This window comes from Carcharodon carcharias (assembly GCF_017639515.1).
Source record: "Carcharodon carcharias isolate sCarCar2 chromosome 37 unlocalized genomic scaffold, sCarCar2.pri SUPER_37_unloc_1, whole genome shotgun sequence".
In the NCBI taxonomy this organism is placed as follows: Eukaryota; Metazoa; Chordata; class Chondrichthyes; order Lamniformes; family Lamnidae; genus Carcharodon; species Carcharodon carcharias.
Window position 1 is genome coordinate 1417960 of NW_024470758.1, and position 17430 is coordinate 1435389.

At 53.0% G+C, this 17430-nt stretch overlaps 1 protein-coding gene across 1 annotated transcript in view; it reads right to left on the minus strand.

Annotated features, from left to right (window-relative positions):
• The window catches only part of atg2a (autophagy related 2A), a 174866-nt gene that overhangs the window by 81934 nt on the left and 75502 nt on the right, over positions 1 to 17430 (minus strand). Inside the window, exons 16-23 of the mRNA XM_041181922.1 lie at positions 16137 to 16230; positions 14741 to 14903; positions 11871 to 12013; positions 10292 to 10446; positions 9058 to 9212; positions 6621 to 6771; positions 3040 to 3239; positions 1284 to 1364 (exon numbers count right to left, since the gene is read on the minus strand). Of these exons, the coding sequence (XP_041037856.1) occupies positions 1284 to 1364; positions 3040 to 3239; positions 6621 to 6771; positions 9058 to 9212; positions 10292 to 10446; positions 11871 to 12013; positions 14741 to 14903; positions 16137 to 16230 (1142 nt within the window). The remainder of the gene's footprint in view (positions 1 to 1283; positions 1365 to 3039; positions 3240 to 6620; positions 6772 to 9057; positions 9213 to 10291; positions 10447 to 11870; positions 12014 to 14740; positions 14904 to 16136; positions 16231 to 17430) is intronic.

The window sequence follows — 17430 nt, forward strand, 5'->3', positions numbered from 1 at the left end:
ACTCCAACAGTGCAGTGCTCTCTCAGTACTGCCCCTCTGGCAATGCAGCACTCCCTCAGTACTGACCCTTTGACAGTGCAGCACTCCCTCAGTACTGACCCTCTGACAGTGCAGCACTCCCTCAGTACTGACCCTCTGACAGTGCAGCACTCCCTCAGTACTGACCCTCTGACAGTGCAGCACTCCCTCAGTACTGACCCTCTGACAGTGCAGCACTCCCTCAGTACTGACCCTCTGACAGTGCAGCACTCCCTCAGTACTGACCCTCTGACAGTGCAGCACTCCCTCAGTACTGACCCTCTGACAGTGCAGCACTCCCTCAGTACTGACCCTCTGACAGTGCAGCACTCCCTCAGTACTGACCCTCTGACAGTGCAGCACTCCCTCAGTACTGACCCTCTGACAGTGCAGCACTCCCTCCGTACTGACCCTTTGACAGTGTTGCACTCCCTCAGTACTGACCCTCCGACAGTGCAGCGCTCCCTCAGTACTGACCCTCCGACAGTGCAGCACTCCCTCAGTACTGACCCTCTGACAGTGCAGCGCTCCCTCAGTACTGACCCTCTGACAGTGCAGCACTCCCTCAGTACTGACCCTTTGACAGTGCAGCAGTCCCTCTGCACTGATCCTCTGACAGTGCAGTATGGCCTCAATACTGCCTCTATTACAGTATAACACAACCTCAGTACTGGCACTCCAACAGTGCAGTGCTCTCTCAGTACTGCCCCTCTGGCAATGCAGCACTCCCTCAGTACCGACCCTTTGACAGTGCAGCACTCCCTCAGTACTGACCCTCCGACAGTGCAGCACTCCCTCAGTACTGACCCTCCAACAGTGCAGCACTCCCTAAGTACTGACCCACCGACAGAGCAGCGCTCCCTCAGGGCTGGCACTGGGAATGTGGCCTGGATAATGAGGCTCAAGTCTCGGGAGTGGAACTCCAACCTGTGACCTTTTGAACCAAACGTGACAGAGATGGCCACTAAGCCAAAACTACGCTTCGGGCTGACTGGGTAGTGTGCAGTCCCAGAATTTGACTGCGTCTCGTTCGTTAGGCTCCTCATGTCATGAGCGGCCAGTCAGTCGAAACACCCTGGAAGTCATTCTGCAACCAACTTTGCCAGTGCTGGGGTGTCCTGTTAGCAGATCGCTGAGTTCTTTCACTGATATTACTAGACAGGTATCACCCAGAAGAGACCAAGGACACGGGGCCACATTCAGTTTGGGAGGTCCTGCCAAGCAATGAGTTAAGAGTGAGGGAGCGGGTGACTCGTGCCCCTTACCTGCTCGTGCCAGCTCTGGTTCGTCAGGGCCATCCGGTGGCACAGGGTGGCACCTTCTAGTCTCAGGGCAACGAGGAACTCCTGAAATGAGGAAGTGAAAAGGTCAAACAGGGGAAGAGAGAGCGAGAGAGGGCGAGAAAGAGAGAGAGCGCGAGAAAGAGAGCGTGAGAGAGAGCGCGAGAAAGAGAGCGAGCGCGAGAAAGAGAGAGCGCGCGAGAGAGAGAACGAGAAAAAGAGAGCGCGAGAAAGAGAGCGAGCGAGAGAGAGAGCGCGAGAGAGAGAGAGCGCGAGAGAGAGAGCGCGAGAGAGACAGCGCGAGAAAGAGAGAGAGCGCGAGAAAGAGCGCGAGAAAGGAAGAGAGCGCGAGAAAGAGAGAGCGTGCGAGAAAGAGAGCGCGCGAGAAAGAGAGCGCGCGAGAAAGAGAGCGCGCGAGAAAGCGTGCGAGAAAGAGAGCGCGAGAGAGAGCGCGCGAGAAAGAGAGCGTGCGAGAAAGAGAGAGCGCACGAGAAAGAGAGCGCACGAGAAAGAGAGAGCGCACGAGAAAGAGAGCGCACGAGAAAGAGAGCGCACGAGAAAGAGAGCGCACGAGAAAGAGAGCGCACGAGAAAGAGAGCGCACGAGAAAGAGAGCGCACGAGAGAGCACGAGAAAGAGAGCGCGAAAAAAGAGAGAGCGTGAGAAAGAGAGAGCGCGAGAGAAACAGAGAGAGGGAGGGGGAGAGAGAGCGAGACACAGAAAACCAGGGCGCACCTGTACAAGCACCATTCTTCTCCCCTTCCACAGTGAGTGCACGAACTGGGTACATTCCTGCATCGCCACCGACCCACGGCACAGGACGTGTTCAGTCCCTTGACAGCGCGGGCTCAGTACAGTCCCACTGCCCTGTCCCCTATTAGCACAGGCTGCCCTCCGACAGCCCACTCTGAGTGCCTACACTCACCACCAAACCCTCGTGCCCACACTGGTACATGGCTCACGGTTCCCCTCCCCTGGGTGTGAATGGTACAGCAGTAGACAGTCTTGTTCCTGCTGACAGTGGGTGTAAATGTCACATGCTCACGGCAAGCCCCACCCCCTGTGACTACAACTGCTGCATTTCCAAGGCCGTTATGGCCCCTGTGTACCTATCTACGAGGGGGCGAGACCACTGAATCGTACAGCACAGCAGGGAGTCATTTAGCCCAAAGTGCCTCCTCTGGCTCTTTAGGTCAGCTATCCAAACTCAGGGAGTGTAATCTAGAGTCTTAATTTTAGTCTGTTCCAGCGAGTTGTTGTGATCTGGAAGGCGCTGCTTGAAAGGGCGGCGGAAGCAGATTCAATAGGGACTTTCCAAATTGGAATCGGAAAACTAGTTAAAGGGGGTAAAAATAACAGGGTCAGAAGGGACAGGGGCGAGGGTGAGACTAATCGGATAGCTCTTTCGAAGAGCTGGCACTGGCACCATGTGCCAATTGGCCTCCTCCTCTGCTGTATGATTCCTATCTCCTCTCGCCCGTTTCTTTTGCCAATTATCTTAAATCTGTCTCCTCCGGCTACTGATTCTCGCCCTGGTGGAAACAGCTTCTCCCTGTCTACCCCAATGGAACGCGTCATGATTTTGAACGCCTCTATTAAATCTTCCTTTAACCTCCTCCGCTCCAAGCACTATCCCAGCTTCTCCAGTCTCTCCGCGCAGGTTTTCCAGTCCCATGGGTGAGGCTCCTGGATCGGGTGGGGGTGGGGGGGGAGGAGGAGGGGGGGCAGTGGGATAGAAATACCTTGATGCTCTTCTTGGTGTCCAGCGTGATCTTGATGGCTGTGGACAGCATGGGCGGGCTCCTGTCCCTCCGTCCAGCGGCCGCTGAAGTTTTGGTGACCAGCCCCTCGTCCGAGCACAGAATGGTCGGAGCCAGTCCCGGTGGGGCGGTGAAGCTCGGCACATCCAGTCGCTCCGGAAGGGGGTAATCCTCAACGTCGGCTGCTCGGAAGCAGTTTTGGGGGGGGGAAGGGGGAGGAAAGGGCAGAAAGAAAAGTTAATACCCCTGTCAGTGGAAGACAAGAAAAATGAGGCACTGCTTGAAGAGCAGATAGAGGAGATGGGTGTGGTGCTTCCTATCACCTTAAAATCAGACAAACACTGACGGTCAGAAAACCTCCCATCCATCCAGCCTGTGTCTCACAATCCAGCTGGTTTATCGGCTACCTGGAGCTATGGCAGGCTGGAGGGTGGCAAATGTAACCCCACTATTTAAAAAAGCAGGGAGGGAGAAAACAGTGAATTACAGGCCGGTTAGGCTAACATCAGTAGTAGGGCAAATGCTAGACTCTGGATGTGATAACAGGACGCTTAGAAAATATCAACAGGATCAGACAAAGTCAACATGGATTTATGAAAGGGAAAATCATGTTTGACAAACCTACTGGAGTTTTTTGAGGACGTAACTAGCAGAATAGATAAGGGAGAACTAGTGGATGTGGTGTATTTGGATTTTCAGAAAGCTTTTGATAAAGTCTCACATAAGAGGTTAGTGTGTAAAACTAACACACATGGGATTGGGGGTAAGTTACTGGCACGGATTGAGAAGTGGTTAGTAGACAGAAAAGAGAGAGTTGGTATAAATCAGTCTTTTTCAGAGTGGCAGGCAGTGACTAGTGGGGTACCGCAGGGGTTGGTGCTTGGGCCCCAGCTATTCACAATATATATCAATGATTTTAACAAAGGAGCCAAATGTAATATTTTCAAGTTTGCTGACGACACAAAACTTGGTGGGAATGCGAGCGATGAGGAGGATGTTAAGAGGCTTCAAGGTGATTTAGACAGGCTGAGTGAGTGGGCAAACACATGGTAGATATAGCATAACAGGGGTAAGTGTGAAATTATCCACTTTGGTAGGAAAAATAGAATGGCAGAGTATTATTTAAATGGTGATAGATTTGGAAACGTTGATGTAGAAAGGGACCTGGGTGTCCTTGTACACTAGTCACTGAAAGCAAACATGCAGGTGCAGCAAGCAGTTAAGAAGGCAAATGGTATGTTGGTGTTTATTGTGAGAGGACTTGAGTACAGGAACAAGGATGTCTTACTGCAACTGTACAGGGCCTTGGTGAGACCACACCTGGAGTACTGTGTGCAGTTTTGGTCTCCTTACCAATGAAAGGATATACTTACCATAGGAGTGCAGCTAAGGTTCAACAGACCGATTCCTGGGATGGCAGGATTGTCGTAGGAGGAGACTTGGCCTATGCTCACTGGAGTTTAGAAGAATGAGAGGGGATCTCATTGAAACGTATAAAATTCTGACAGGGCTGGGCAGACTGGATGCAGGGATGATGTTTTCTCTGGCTGGGGGGCTGTAGGACAAGGGGTCACAGTCTCAGGGTAGACCATTTAGGGCTGAGATGAGAAGCTTCTTCACTCGGAGGGTGGTGAACCTGTGGAATTCTCTACCACAGAGGCTGTGGAGGCCCAAGTCACTGAATATATTTAAGAAGGAAACAGATAGATTTCTGGACTCTACATGCATCAAGGGGTATGGGGGGGAGAGAGCGGGAGTACTGCTTTGATATAGAGGGTCAGCCATGATCATACCGAATGGCGGAGCAGGCTCGAAGGGCTGAATGAGCGACTCCTGCTCCTATTTTCTACGTTTCCTGGGAGAGGCAGTGAGCAAACGGATAAAATCTGAGGCTGTCCCTCGCCACTGACCCCCCGCAGGTCAACAAAATTAGTTCAGGAGGCAATTTCACTGAGGCGTTTGAAATGATAAAGGGGACTCCAGAGGATAGATAGAAAGGAAAGTGTGGTGTAGTGGTACTGTCACTGGGCTAGTAATCCCGAGGCCCAGGCTAATGCTGTGGGGGGGGGGGGGGGGGGGGGGGGGGAGGCGGGGGGGGCACGGGTTCAAATCCCACCACAGCAGCTGGTGGAATTTAAGTTCAATTAATAAGTCTGAAACATAAGCTAGTCTCAGTGATGGTGACCATCGATTGTTGTAAAAGCCCATCTGGTTCACTAATGTCCCCTTTAGGGAAGGAAATCTGCCGTCCTTACCTGGTCTGGGCCTACACGTGACACCAGACCCCACAGCAGATGTGGTTGACTCTTAACTGCCCCTCTGAAATGGCCGAGCGAGTCACTCAACTCAAGGGGGCAATTAGGGACGGGCAACAAATGCTGGGCCTTGCCAGCGACGCCCACATCCCCCGCGAAAGAATAAAGGTCGGAAGGAACTATTTCCTCTGGTCTTGGGGGAAGTCCAGAACCAGGGGGAACCATCTTAAAATTAGTGCCAGGCCATTCTGGGTGATGTGAGGGAGCGTCTCTTCACAGAAAGGGGGGAGCGGAAGGCTGGGACTCTCTCGCCCGCCAGCCACAAGCTGCGGGAAAGGGGCAGCTTCATAAACCGGATCGACAGGGCTTTTTTTATGTACGACCGGGGGGCACCGAGGGATGTGGAGAAAAGGTGCAACGTGGAGCTGAGCTGCAGCAGGTCAGCCGTGATCGGTGAAAGGCCGGGGGGGGGGGGGGGCGGTGACGGGATCCAAAGGACCGCGTGGTCTCCTCGGCCGCAGAATTCCCCAGCACACTTCCGGAGTGAGCCAAGGGCCTGGAAATTTCCGGCCCTCGGCCGCCGGCGTGAACGGGGATTTCAATGGATCGCTGTGGGGTAACACGTGGTGGGGAAGACAGGAAAATTTCAGCCAACGCTTGGGGATGTTTTGCTCTCAAACGGGAACACGGAGGGGGAGGGGGTGGGGGAGGGGAGGGGTGGGTAGTACGAGTGCAACTTTCATTAACACGGGAGCCACGTCTGAAGCGTGGATAAAATGACCGCTCCTCTCCTGCCTCGTTACTGATCTGATGAGTTTATTAGGCTGGGGTGGTGGGGAAAAGGGTTGGCCAGGTTGCTCAATCCGACCCAACGTTAAATCTAAGATAGGGATCGGAAACAGAGAGGCGGGGCTTTCCAGGCCCGCCCTCCGTCGGGATCGTCTGGGGCCTGCTGGAAGTCAGCGGCCAGCCCACAGCGGGTCCCTCCGACGGCGGAGCCGGGAAACACCCGGCCAGGAGCTCCGGGTGATCTTCACCGCGCCACCCCCCCCCCCCCCCCCCCCCCCCCCCCCCGCCCTCTCAAACTAGTCCAGGATGAAGTCAATCGAGCACCTGTCTGCTAACTCAGCACAGACTGGGGCCCTTCGCACTCCATCGCAGCAAGGTAACCTACCTCTGCTCCCACCCCCGAGTGCTGCTTTTGGAGGAGGGTTGCGCTGTCCGCGTTGGGTTTTTTTTTAAAGTAGGGGTTTGCCCCTAACAGGACCCCCCCCCACCACCCCCCACAGTGGCCGTGGGACGCCGTACCTTTCTGGTACAGTGCCACTTTGCTGGACTCGATGCACAGGTAGCTCAGGTCAGGCTGCCCCTTGTACTGAGACACGCTGAAGATGGTGCCGCTCTCCACGTCGAGGACCAGTTCTCCGTGAACCCCGCTGACTGCCTTCTCCGCTTCACCCTGCAAAAGGATAAGACAGACCGGAGTCAGGTTCGGAGTGTGGGGCGCGCCCAGTGGAGAAACAGCTATTGCAACACTTTGGGAACGTAAGAGGCCATTCGGCCCCTTGACTGAGATCATGGTTCGTCTGTACCTCAGCTCCACCAACCACCTTGATTCTGTAACCCTCAATATCCAAATGGTGGAACAGAATAGTACAGCGTGGGAAGTGGCCATTCAGCCCATCCTGCCTGTGCCGGCTCTTTGAAGGAGCTGTCCAATTAGTCCCGCTCCCCTGCTCTCTCACCCTAGCCCTGCTAATTTTCAACCTTAAAAGTGTTTATCCATTTGCCTTTTGAAAGTTCCTATTGGATCCGCTTCCATCAGCCTTTCAGACAACGCCTTCTAGGTCAAAACAGCTCAGTGCGTCAAAAACAATCACACTTCTCATGCCTCTGTAGCTTTTTTGCCAACTCTCTTAGAACATAAGAACTAGGAGCAGGAGTAGGCCATTCAGCCCCTCGAGCCTGCCCCGTCATTCATTACATTCGTGGCTGATCTCATTTCGGCCTCAACTCCAATTTCCCGCCCTCTCCCCATAACCTTTCAACCCATCACTAATTGAAAATCTGTCCCTCTCCTCCTTAAGTTTATTCTTAAATCTTAATTATTAAAGCAAATTTAAATTAAATATTAATCTCAGGTTTGAAATTTTAATTGAACCACACCACCAACCCCCCCCCCCCGCCCCACCGCGCCCCCCCCACCCTCCACCGGCCTCAATGGCTTTTTGTGGAGGGAGAGAGTTCCCAGGTTCCCACTCCCCTCTGTGTGAGGAAGTGCTCCCTCAGATCGCCCCCTGAATGGGCCTGGCGCTCGCTTTAAGGTTCTGCCTCCTTGTTGCGGACTCGCCCTCCAACCAGAGGAAAGGGTTTCTGTCGACCCCATCGGATCCTTTCATCATCTTCAATACCCCAATTAGGTCACCCCTTAATCTTCTACACCCGAGGGAGTACAAGGCTGGAACAGGCGACCCATCTTCGCAAAAAGCTGATGGGGGCGGGCGAGCTGAAAATGTCAAAGCTGAGGCGGGCGGACTTTTTTTGACAACCAGCGGGATTAGGGGGATATGGAGCCAAGGTGGGGAGACGGAGCGAAGAGGCAGTTCAGCCACGGCGGAACTGGATGGTACTGCAATCCACTTACCCCTTCAGCTCCACCCTTCCCCACGACCCTGAAGGGCGTTTAAGGATACGTTTGTGCGCTGCGGGGTTCATTGCATTACACTTGGCATGCGCCTAGGTGTTAGGTTCGTATTGCTGGAAAGAGAGACGTGCTGCCGAGTCTCTTCCTCTTGCACACATCAGGACAAACCCAAGAATGCCAAATTTCACGGCGATCACAGCAATTTATGCTACGGGGAAAAGGGAGCTGACTGGTTGGCAAGTTGACTCTGATTGGCCCAGGTGTTGCCATGGAGAAGGCCAACGGGGAACCGTAGGCTCCCCAAGCTCCTGGTAATTCAAAAAAGGCACAAGTATGTCAATGGCTCAGCTAATCAGAGTTGCCAACCAATCGGCACCCTTTCCTCCTGTCGTATAAATTGTGGGGATCTTTTGAAATTTGGCACTCTTGCGTTTGTCCTGATGAGTGCAAGGCAAAAAGCTTCAGCAGCATGTCTCTCTTTTCAGTGATATTCAAGTTCGGTACTGCCAAGTGACTATTTGTTATGGTTTTATCCATGGCTGTTGCTCGTGTTCACTGCCAACAGTGAAGGGCATTCACAAGGAAGAAATCCATGTGTTTATATCGCACCCTGATCTGTCATCAAAACATCTCCAAGTGTTTCAAATAATGAACTTACTTAGCCCAGTTCTTATTTCGGTAAAACACAGCAGTTTAATGGCTCATCCGAAAGACAGCACCTCCGACAGTGCAGCACTCCTTCAGTATTGGCACCGAGAGCGACGGACGGCCTGAATTCCTGTGCTTGGGTCTCTGGACTGGGGCTCGAAATGATGACTTTCTGACTCAGAGGCGTTGGTCATACTGACCCATCAGGTCAGGGTGGCACAACCCCCACCTCTGGCCTGGAAGCTACAGTCGATCAGCCACAGCCACAATAGCTTGGCAGGCTATCAAGTATTGACCCTGCTGTTCGTGACCTTCTGCTTCAGACGGGGAGAAAGGGAGCCTCCTTCGGGACAGTCGTGGCCTCTATTGGGTGAATAGTCACCCTATTTATGGTCAACATAACAAGGGCTTGGCTGGCTGAGACTGGTCGCTCCCCTGCTTTGCCCGGCTCACCTTTGAGTCGGTCAGAGCCGTGACCCTCCCTTTTCCGATGTTCACGACGGCTGACAGGAAGCTCTGTGCTCTCCCCCTCCGGGCCTCCGGCTTTCTCCTCCTCCCATTCTCTTCAGCCAAGTGGACGTGGGTATCTTCATCTTCAGAGTCAGAGTCTAGTGGCAAAGCAGAGCTTGTAAATTCTCCACAGCGGCAGGGCACATTCCTCTGGCCTCGCACACAGCCAGGCAAGTTCAACAATTTAATCCTTAAATACATCCCAAAATATTCCCAATGCCACTGATACACATAATTTTTCATGGGGCTGAATGGCCTCCTCCCTATATAACAGGCCCCAGGCCCTGAATGGCCTCCTCCTGTTCCTGTGTGACAGGCTTGAGGGGCTGAATGGCCTCCTCCTGTTCCTGTTTAACAGGCTCGAGGGGCTGAATGGCCTCCTCCTGTTCCTGTGTGACAGGCTTGAGGGGCTGAATGGCCTCCTCCTGTTCCTGTTTAGCAGGCTCGAGGGGCTGAATGGCCTACTCCTGTTCGTGTGTGACAGGCTTGAGGGGCTGAATGGCCTCCTCCTGTTCCTGTGTGACAGGCTTGAGGGGCTGAAAGGCCTCTTCCTGTTTAACAGGCTCCAGGGCCTGAATGGCCTCCTCCTGTTCCTGTTTAACAGGCTCGAGGGACTGAATGGCCTACTCCTGTTCCTGTGTGATAGGCTTGAGGGGCTGAATGGCCTCCTCCTGTTCCTGTTTAACAGGCTTCAGGGCCTGAATGGCGTCCTCCTGTTTCTCTGTAAACATTGTTTAGACCCTGAATGGCTTCCTCCTGTTCCTGTTTAACAGGCTCGAGGGGCTGAATGGCTTCCTCCTGTTCCTGTGTGACAGGCTCGAGGGGCTGAATGGCCTTATCCTGCTCTAACTAACAGCTTAGCTTGCAGCTAAATGACCCCGGATGACGAGATGTTGGAACAGGGCTTCCAAAAGTTACTAGCTTAAAGCTGTGCCCCTCTTCCCTCTTCAGCCCGATAACTCAGGCCTCTGGGACTGGGGAATCAATCTCGCTGCCCCTGCCCTGCGCTGCCTCCGGCAGGCGAATATCTCCTTGGTGTAAGCCTGTGTGTAAATCAGCCATCAGTTTGGTGGGGGGGGGGGGGGGGGGGGGGGGGGACAGGACACGTCCGCTGACACGCGCACAGGCTGTAGAGTGCTGGAAGCGCAGCGCTCCAGTTAATAAGGGGGTCGCTCACCCAGTCTGAATGCCGACTTGCAGAGGCGGAAGTTGTCCTGGGCAAAGGGCACGCAGCCCAGCAGCAGAGGGTGGATAGCGGTGGTGCCTGCGCCCTGCGCCATGGTGCTCGAGACGGGTGAGGCTGGCGTCCACATCAGCAGGTCGTTATTAATTCTGAAATTTGAAAGGGAGTAAAACACAGGCTGGTCACAAAGCTCCAACATCTGCAGCTACTCCTTCTCAATCTAACCACCGGGGGGCGCACACAGCCCACCCCCCCCCCCCCCCACCACCCTACACCGCGCCGCCCCCACCCCCCCCAAGTGATTCATTGCCATCTCGCGATACAGATGTGCCGATCACCCCAGTGGTGCTCAGTCCCGTGGCCCTCAACACCTGGTTGAAGGGTGCCGTATCAAAGAAAGGCCTCTGCATTTCCGTAGCACCTTACCGAGCCCCAGGAGGTCCGACAGTATTCAGAGCCGACGGGGCGGTTCTGGAGTGCAGCCGTAATGTAGGAGACGCAGCAGCCATTTTGTGCAGAGCAAGCTCCCACGAAGAGCAATACGGTAAATTACCGGATCATCTGTTTTTTGCTGCCATTGGTTGTGCGGGGGTGGGGGGGGGGGGGGGAGAGTATTGGCCCCAGGGGAAGAACTCCCTCCCTTCCTCCCCCTGCTCTCCTTCCAATAGCGGCCAAGGGAAGCAGGCGAGGGCCGCAGCCTCATCCTAGAAACGGCACCTGCGACCGTGCAGCACTGCGATGGGAGCGGCAACGCGGGTTATGGGCTCAGGCCCCTGGCGTGAGCCCGCGGCCTTCTGAGGCACTGAGCCGCAGCTGGCAAATGCCACCTTGCCCCGGCTGGCAGCCTATTCTGGCGTGCCCTTCACTGCTCTGACAACATCGAAAGGAAGGGTTTCTCCAACTGTCCTGACATAATCTCGTAAGACGCAAAACATCCATTTCCCGAGCGAGATTCTGCGTCCACGTACTGAGACCTTTCCCTGGCCTTGGGCGAATCCAATTGCATGCAGGGGAAGCACCCAAGATCCATCACTATGGAATCGGCCATCCCATAAGAGGAGGCCAATCGGCCCATCAAGCTGCTGCCGGCTCTTTGAAAGAGCTATCCAATGAGCGGCACACCCCCTGAGCCTTTTACCGTACCCCTGCAAATTTTTATTTTGTCAGGTATTTATCCAATTTCCCCCCTTTTTGAAAGTCCCAATTGAATCTGCTTCCGCCGCCTTTCAGGCAGCGCCTTCCAGATCACAACCACTCGCTGCGGAATAAAATTCTCATCTCCCCACCACCCCTCTGGTCCTTTTGCCGATTCTCTTCGATCTGTGTCCCCTCTGGTTACCCACCCTCCTGCCGCTGGGAAACAGTTTCTCCCGATTTACTCTATCAAAACTCCGCACGATGTCGAACGCCTCGATTAAATCTCTCCCTTAGCCTTCTCTGCTCTGAGGAAGGGGCAATCCCGGCTTCTCCAGTCTCTCCGTGTGACTGAGCCATTCATCCCGCCTGAGGTGAATTAAGGCTCTTGGAGGCTAAACGCCCGCTGAGAGGTGGGACGGAGCCTCCCTGGCCCTACCTGTTGTAGATGCTCTCGTAGAATTCCTTGCTGGGCAGCAGCAGGTGCAGCGCTGGGAGGGTCAACTCCAGGACATACTGGGACATGCCCAGTGTCTGAGACTGGAACTGTGCCATCTCTTCCGGATCGCCAGGAATCACCATCTGTCAATCACAATGAATGTTAAAGGTTGCTGTTCAGTGACCAGAGGACGGGCTGATTGTGCGGGGGAAGGGGGCAAGAGGGGGAGGGGGGTGGGTCCGGCTGTGGGAGTGGAGGAAAAGTTCAAGTGAGGTGGAAAATGGCTGCTTTGCAGTTTATGGGAAGTCAAATACGCAGCAAAGTTCACTGGGTAGATTATGGGATGTCGGAATTCAATGTGATGATGGCTGGTGAGATTATGGGGTGACAAATATCAACATCCTGGGGGGGGTTACCATTGACCAGAAACTGAACTGGACCAGCCATTTAATACTGTGGCTACAAGAGCAGGTCAGAGGCTGGGAATCCTGCGATGAGTAACTCACGCCCTGACTCCCCAAAGCCTATCCACCATCTACAAGGCACAAGTCAGGAGTGTGATGGAATACTCTCCACTCGCCTGGATGAGTGCAGCTCCCACAACGCTCAAGAAGCTCAACACCATCCAGGACAAAGCAGCCACTTGATTGGCAACACATCCACAAACTTTCACTCCCTCCACCAACGACGCACATTAGCAGCAGTGTGTGTACCTTCTACAAGATGCACTGCAGCAACTCACCTAGGCTCCTTAGACAGCACCTTCCAAACCCGTGACCACAACCATCTAGAAGGACAAGGGCAGCAGACACATGGGGAACACCACCACCTGCAAGTTCCTCTCCAAACCACTCACCATCCTGACTTGGAAATATATCGGCCGTTCCTTCACTGTTGCTGGGTCAAAATCCTGGAACACCCTCCCTAACAGCACTGTGGGTGTACCTACACCACATGGACTGCAGCGGCTCAAGGTGGCAGCTCGCTCTCACGGGCAGTTAGGGGTGAGCAGCAAACCAATGCTGGCCATGCCAGTGACACCCACATCTCGTCAAAGAGTAAAAAAGAAATAATGGCGATTGAATTGTATCGCAGCACTCTTGGATCTCAAATAAATTCAACATTATCAACTTATGTTTATGAACATAATGAAATGGAGATCTTGTGACTCAGTGGGATGTATCCCTACCTCTGGCGTGGGACTTCCAAGTTCAAGTCCCATGCCAGGGCTTGTTGGCCATGGAAGGAGTGTTCATGACACAATTGAATGGGCTGATAATCAGCCCATTCCACCACCTCCCCACTATTCCCCTAAGGGAGAAAAGTGTGTGCAAAGGTGTGCTAAGGAAGACAGAACGAAACAACCCAAGGCACTTCACAGGAACAAAGTATATGACACCAAGCTACATCAAGACATCTTCGGTCAGGTGACTAAAAGCTCAGTCAAAGAGGTGGGTTTTAAGGAGTGCCTTACTGGAGGAGAGAGGGGCGGAGAGGTTTAGGGCGGGAATTCCAGAGTTGCAGGCCCCCAGGCAACTTGAGGCACAGCTGCCAACGGTGGAGCGATTAAAATCAGGGATACTCAGAGGGTAGTCAACTGTGGAGTTCTTTACCACAGGGGGCTGTAAAGGCTGGGTCCTTAAGTATACTCAAGGCTGAGATAGACAGATTTTTAATCGGTAAGGGAATCAAGGGTTATGGGGAAGAGGCAGGAAGGTGGAGTTGAGGATTATCAGATCAGCCATGATCTCACTGAAGGGCAGAGCAGGCTCGATGGGCCGAACGGCCTACTTCTGCTCCTACATCTTATGGTCTGATCCGTGTCCCTCTGGTTACCGGTCCTCCTGTCACTGGAAAGTTTCTCCTTATTTATTCTGTCCAAACCCCTCATGATGTTGAATGCCTCAATTAAATGTCGCCCTTAACCTTCTCTGCTCTAAGGAGAACAATCCCAGATCCTTTAGTTTCTCCACATTAACTGAAGTCTCTCATCCTTGGTAAATCTGGTAAATCTTCTCTGTAACCCATCTAAGACAAGGTTACTTGCCAATAGACCATAAGACATAGTAGCAGAAGTAGGCCATTCGGCCCATCGAGTCTGCTCCACCATTCAGTGAGATCATGGCTAATATGACAATCTTCAACTCCGCTTTCCTGCCTTTTCCCCAAAATCCTTGAAACCCTTACTGATTAAAAATCTGTCTATCTCAGCCTTGAATATACTGAACGACCCAGCTTCTACAGCCCTCTGCGGTAAAGAATTCCACAGATTCACTACCCTCTGAGAGAAGAAATTCCTCCTCATCTCTGTCTTAAATGGGCGACCCCTTACTCTGAGATTGTGCCCTCTGGTCCTAGACTCTCCCACGAGGGGAAACAACCTCTCAGCATCTACCCTGTCAAACCCCCTAAGAATCTTATATCTTTCAGTCAAGCTTACATCGGAGGCAGGAGTGGGAACAAGACAAATTAAGTGTAAACCATCGTTACGAGCATGTACGAGCATTGACTCAACATGACTAAAAGGATGGAAGAGGAAGATAACAGCTTATCTGAACGCAGGGACAGTGGCATGGTGGCGATGTCACTGGACTAGTAATCCAGAGGCCCAGGCTAATGCTTTGGGGACACGGGTTCAAATCCCACCACAGAAGATGGAGGGGTTTAAATTCAATGAATAAATCTGGAATTATGAAGCTCGTCTCAGTAATGATGAACATGACAACTACCATCCATGGGTGTAAAAACCGATCTGGTTCACTAATGTCCTTCAGGGAAGGAAATCTTCCGTCCTTACTGGGGTCTGGCCTACATGTGGGTGTTGGGTGTTTGCAGCATATTAGGCAAGTCAAAGAGTTTCAGCTCCTCACCTCCTCTGTCTCGTACATAGTGCGCTTGGATGAGAAAGGAGACGGCTCGGGCTGCTTTAGCTCACAAGGGCTCTCGACCGCCGAGAGGTCCATGTCCTCTGTCTTCTCCATGATCAGGTCCCACTCGGAGGCGCCATAGTCCGGGTTCACTGTCAGCACGATTCTGTCGAGTTGCAATCACAGCACAGCACTCAGGGAACACATTACACCCCCCAAATGGGTTTCCAATCCAAAGCCGCACCCCACCTCTACCCCAACACATTTTGTCCGGACGCGGACTGATGGAAGGGCTAAAGCAATCAGTGGGCAAAACTCAGCGTTGCCTTTTACCTGAGGGCAGGGCTTCAGCTTTCACTGACAGTCAGCAATTCCACCAGGCGAGCCATCGGAGAACATCATGTCCTCTGTCAAACGCATACACACACTTCCCAGAAGGGGTCTCTTCTCTGGTAATCTAGAGCAGGAAGCCGGACATTTTACTCCCTATCCCCCACCCAGGGTCCTGACAGCAACTCAGGTAAACCCTTCTGTGACAGAAACAACGTGACATGGAATGAATCTCACTGTTGCGACCTATTGGTCTGCATGGCTCAGGGGGTAATATCTCCAACAAATGAGCGACTCCGAGAACATACCAGCACGGATATTAATCACCATCCTGCAAACAGATTGGATCAGCCACTCCCAGGCTGCACAGGGTTAGATACAGAGTAAAGCTCCCTCTGCACTGTCCCCATCAAACATTCCCAGGGCAGGTACAGCACGGGGTTAGATACAGAGTAAAGCTCCCTCTACACTGTCTCCATCAAGCACTCCCAGGACAGGTACAGCACTGGGTTAGATACAGAATAAAGCTCCCTCTACACTGTCCCCATCAAACACTCCCAGGACAGGTACAGCACGGGGTTAGATACAGAGTAAAGCTCCCTCTACACTGTCCCCATCAAACACTCCCAGGACAGGTACAGCACGGGGTTAGATACAGAGTAAAGCTCCTTCTACACTGTCCCATCAAACACTCCCAGGACAGGTACAGCACGGGGTTAGATACAGAGTTAAGCTCCCTCTACACTGTCCCTACCAAACACTCCCAGGACAGGTGCAGCACAGGGTTAGATACAGAGTTAAGCTCCCTCTACACTGTCCCCATCAAACACTCCCAGGACAGGTACAGCACGGGGTTAGATACAGAGTAGAGCTCCCTCTTCACTGTCCCCATAAAACACTCCCAGGACAGGTACAGCACGGTGTTAGATACAGGGTAAAGCTCCCTCTACACTGTCCCCACCAAACACTCCCAAGCAGGAGTATCTTGGATTGGAATATACCTGTGCAGTTATAGCAGTGATTTCTGCTGTCAAAATGGTGAATTCCAGGCACTTAGCCTGTCACTTACTTTGGATTTATGTACTTTCTCCCTGCACCTTTGTCAGGTGCTTTAACCACTCGGATGCAAGACACACCGGGGCTGACTCCATCTTCATACACACCTGTTGGAACAAAGTTTCAGAATGTGCTGCTTTCCAATAATGTCGCCCCTGGGTCCTGCGAGTGTTTCCCCAGCTCTACAACGCATCCACGTTCCTAACTCACCTATGCCTAATTTGTCCCCGTCCTTCCTTTTTCCAGCCATGGGTCAGGGCTGACAGCCACCCCAGCTCACCCCAGTGGCTGGCCATCAACAGCGAGCCCCCTAGACCCTCTCGGGTGTGGCAGCTATTCAACCTCAAGGAGCGTCGCTGCCGGGCTTGATGTTATCCTCGCCTGCACACGGGTCGGGACTGGGAGCAGGGAACCCTGCTTGTTGGCCTTCCCCTTCCTCAACAACTGGGGTCGCTGGGTCTACACCTGCGGCAGCTCAGATGGTTTCACAGATTTGCATTCATATAGCACCGTTCACATCCTCAGGATGGGCCAGAGTGTCTCACGACCGGTTAAGCACTTTTGTTAGATGCGGAGACAATCTTTTGTGGAAAAAAAATTAAATGCAGCAGCCAATTAGCGCAGGGCAAGGTCCCACACACACTGCAATGAAATTCAGAATCAGTTCTTTTTATATAAAAAGTGATCTCGATCAAGGTGTAAATATTGGCCCCGGGACACTCAGCAGAACCCTTCTTCCAAACAATGCCGCGGGATATTTTAGGTCCGCCTGAGAAGACGGGCAAGGCCCTCAGCTGAATACCTCACCAGAAAGGCAGCACCCCCGACAGTGCAGCACTCCCTCAGTGCTGGGCTGAGAGGGTTGACCTTGAACCCGTGAGCTCCTGGCTTTAATTAGGGAGTGAGCCAGGCTGCCACTTGTGGGTCTCACTGCACGGTCTGCACTCCGAACACGAGGCTCTGTGTTTTGCTCTTTAAGTCATAATCGCACTAACCGCCCTTGCAAATCCGATAGAGTGCGAGATTAAAATCCTCCAGCCCCACAAAGCTCCGAGGCCTCAGCGTTCTTCCAATTCTGGAGCCTGGAGCATCCTTGGTTTCAACGGTCAGCAGCCCTAGTCTTCAGCTGCCTGGCCCCTGAGCTCTGGAATTCCCTCTCCACCTTTCAATCCTCGCCTTAAAACCTGCCTCTTTGACCTAGGTTTCGGTCACCTGCATTACTATCTCCACCCGTGACTCAATGTCAAACGTTATCTCATACAGCTCTCGTAAAGAGCCTTGGGACATCTTTATTATGTTAAAGGCGC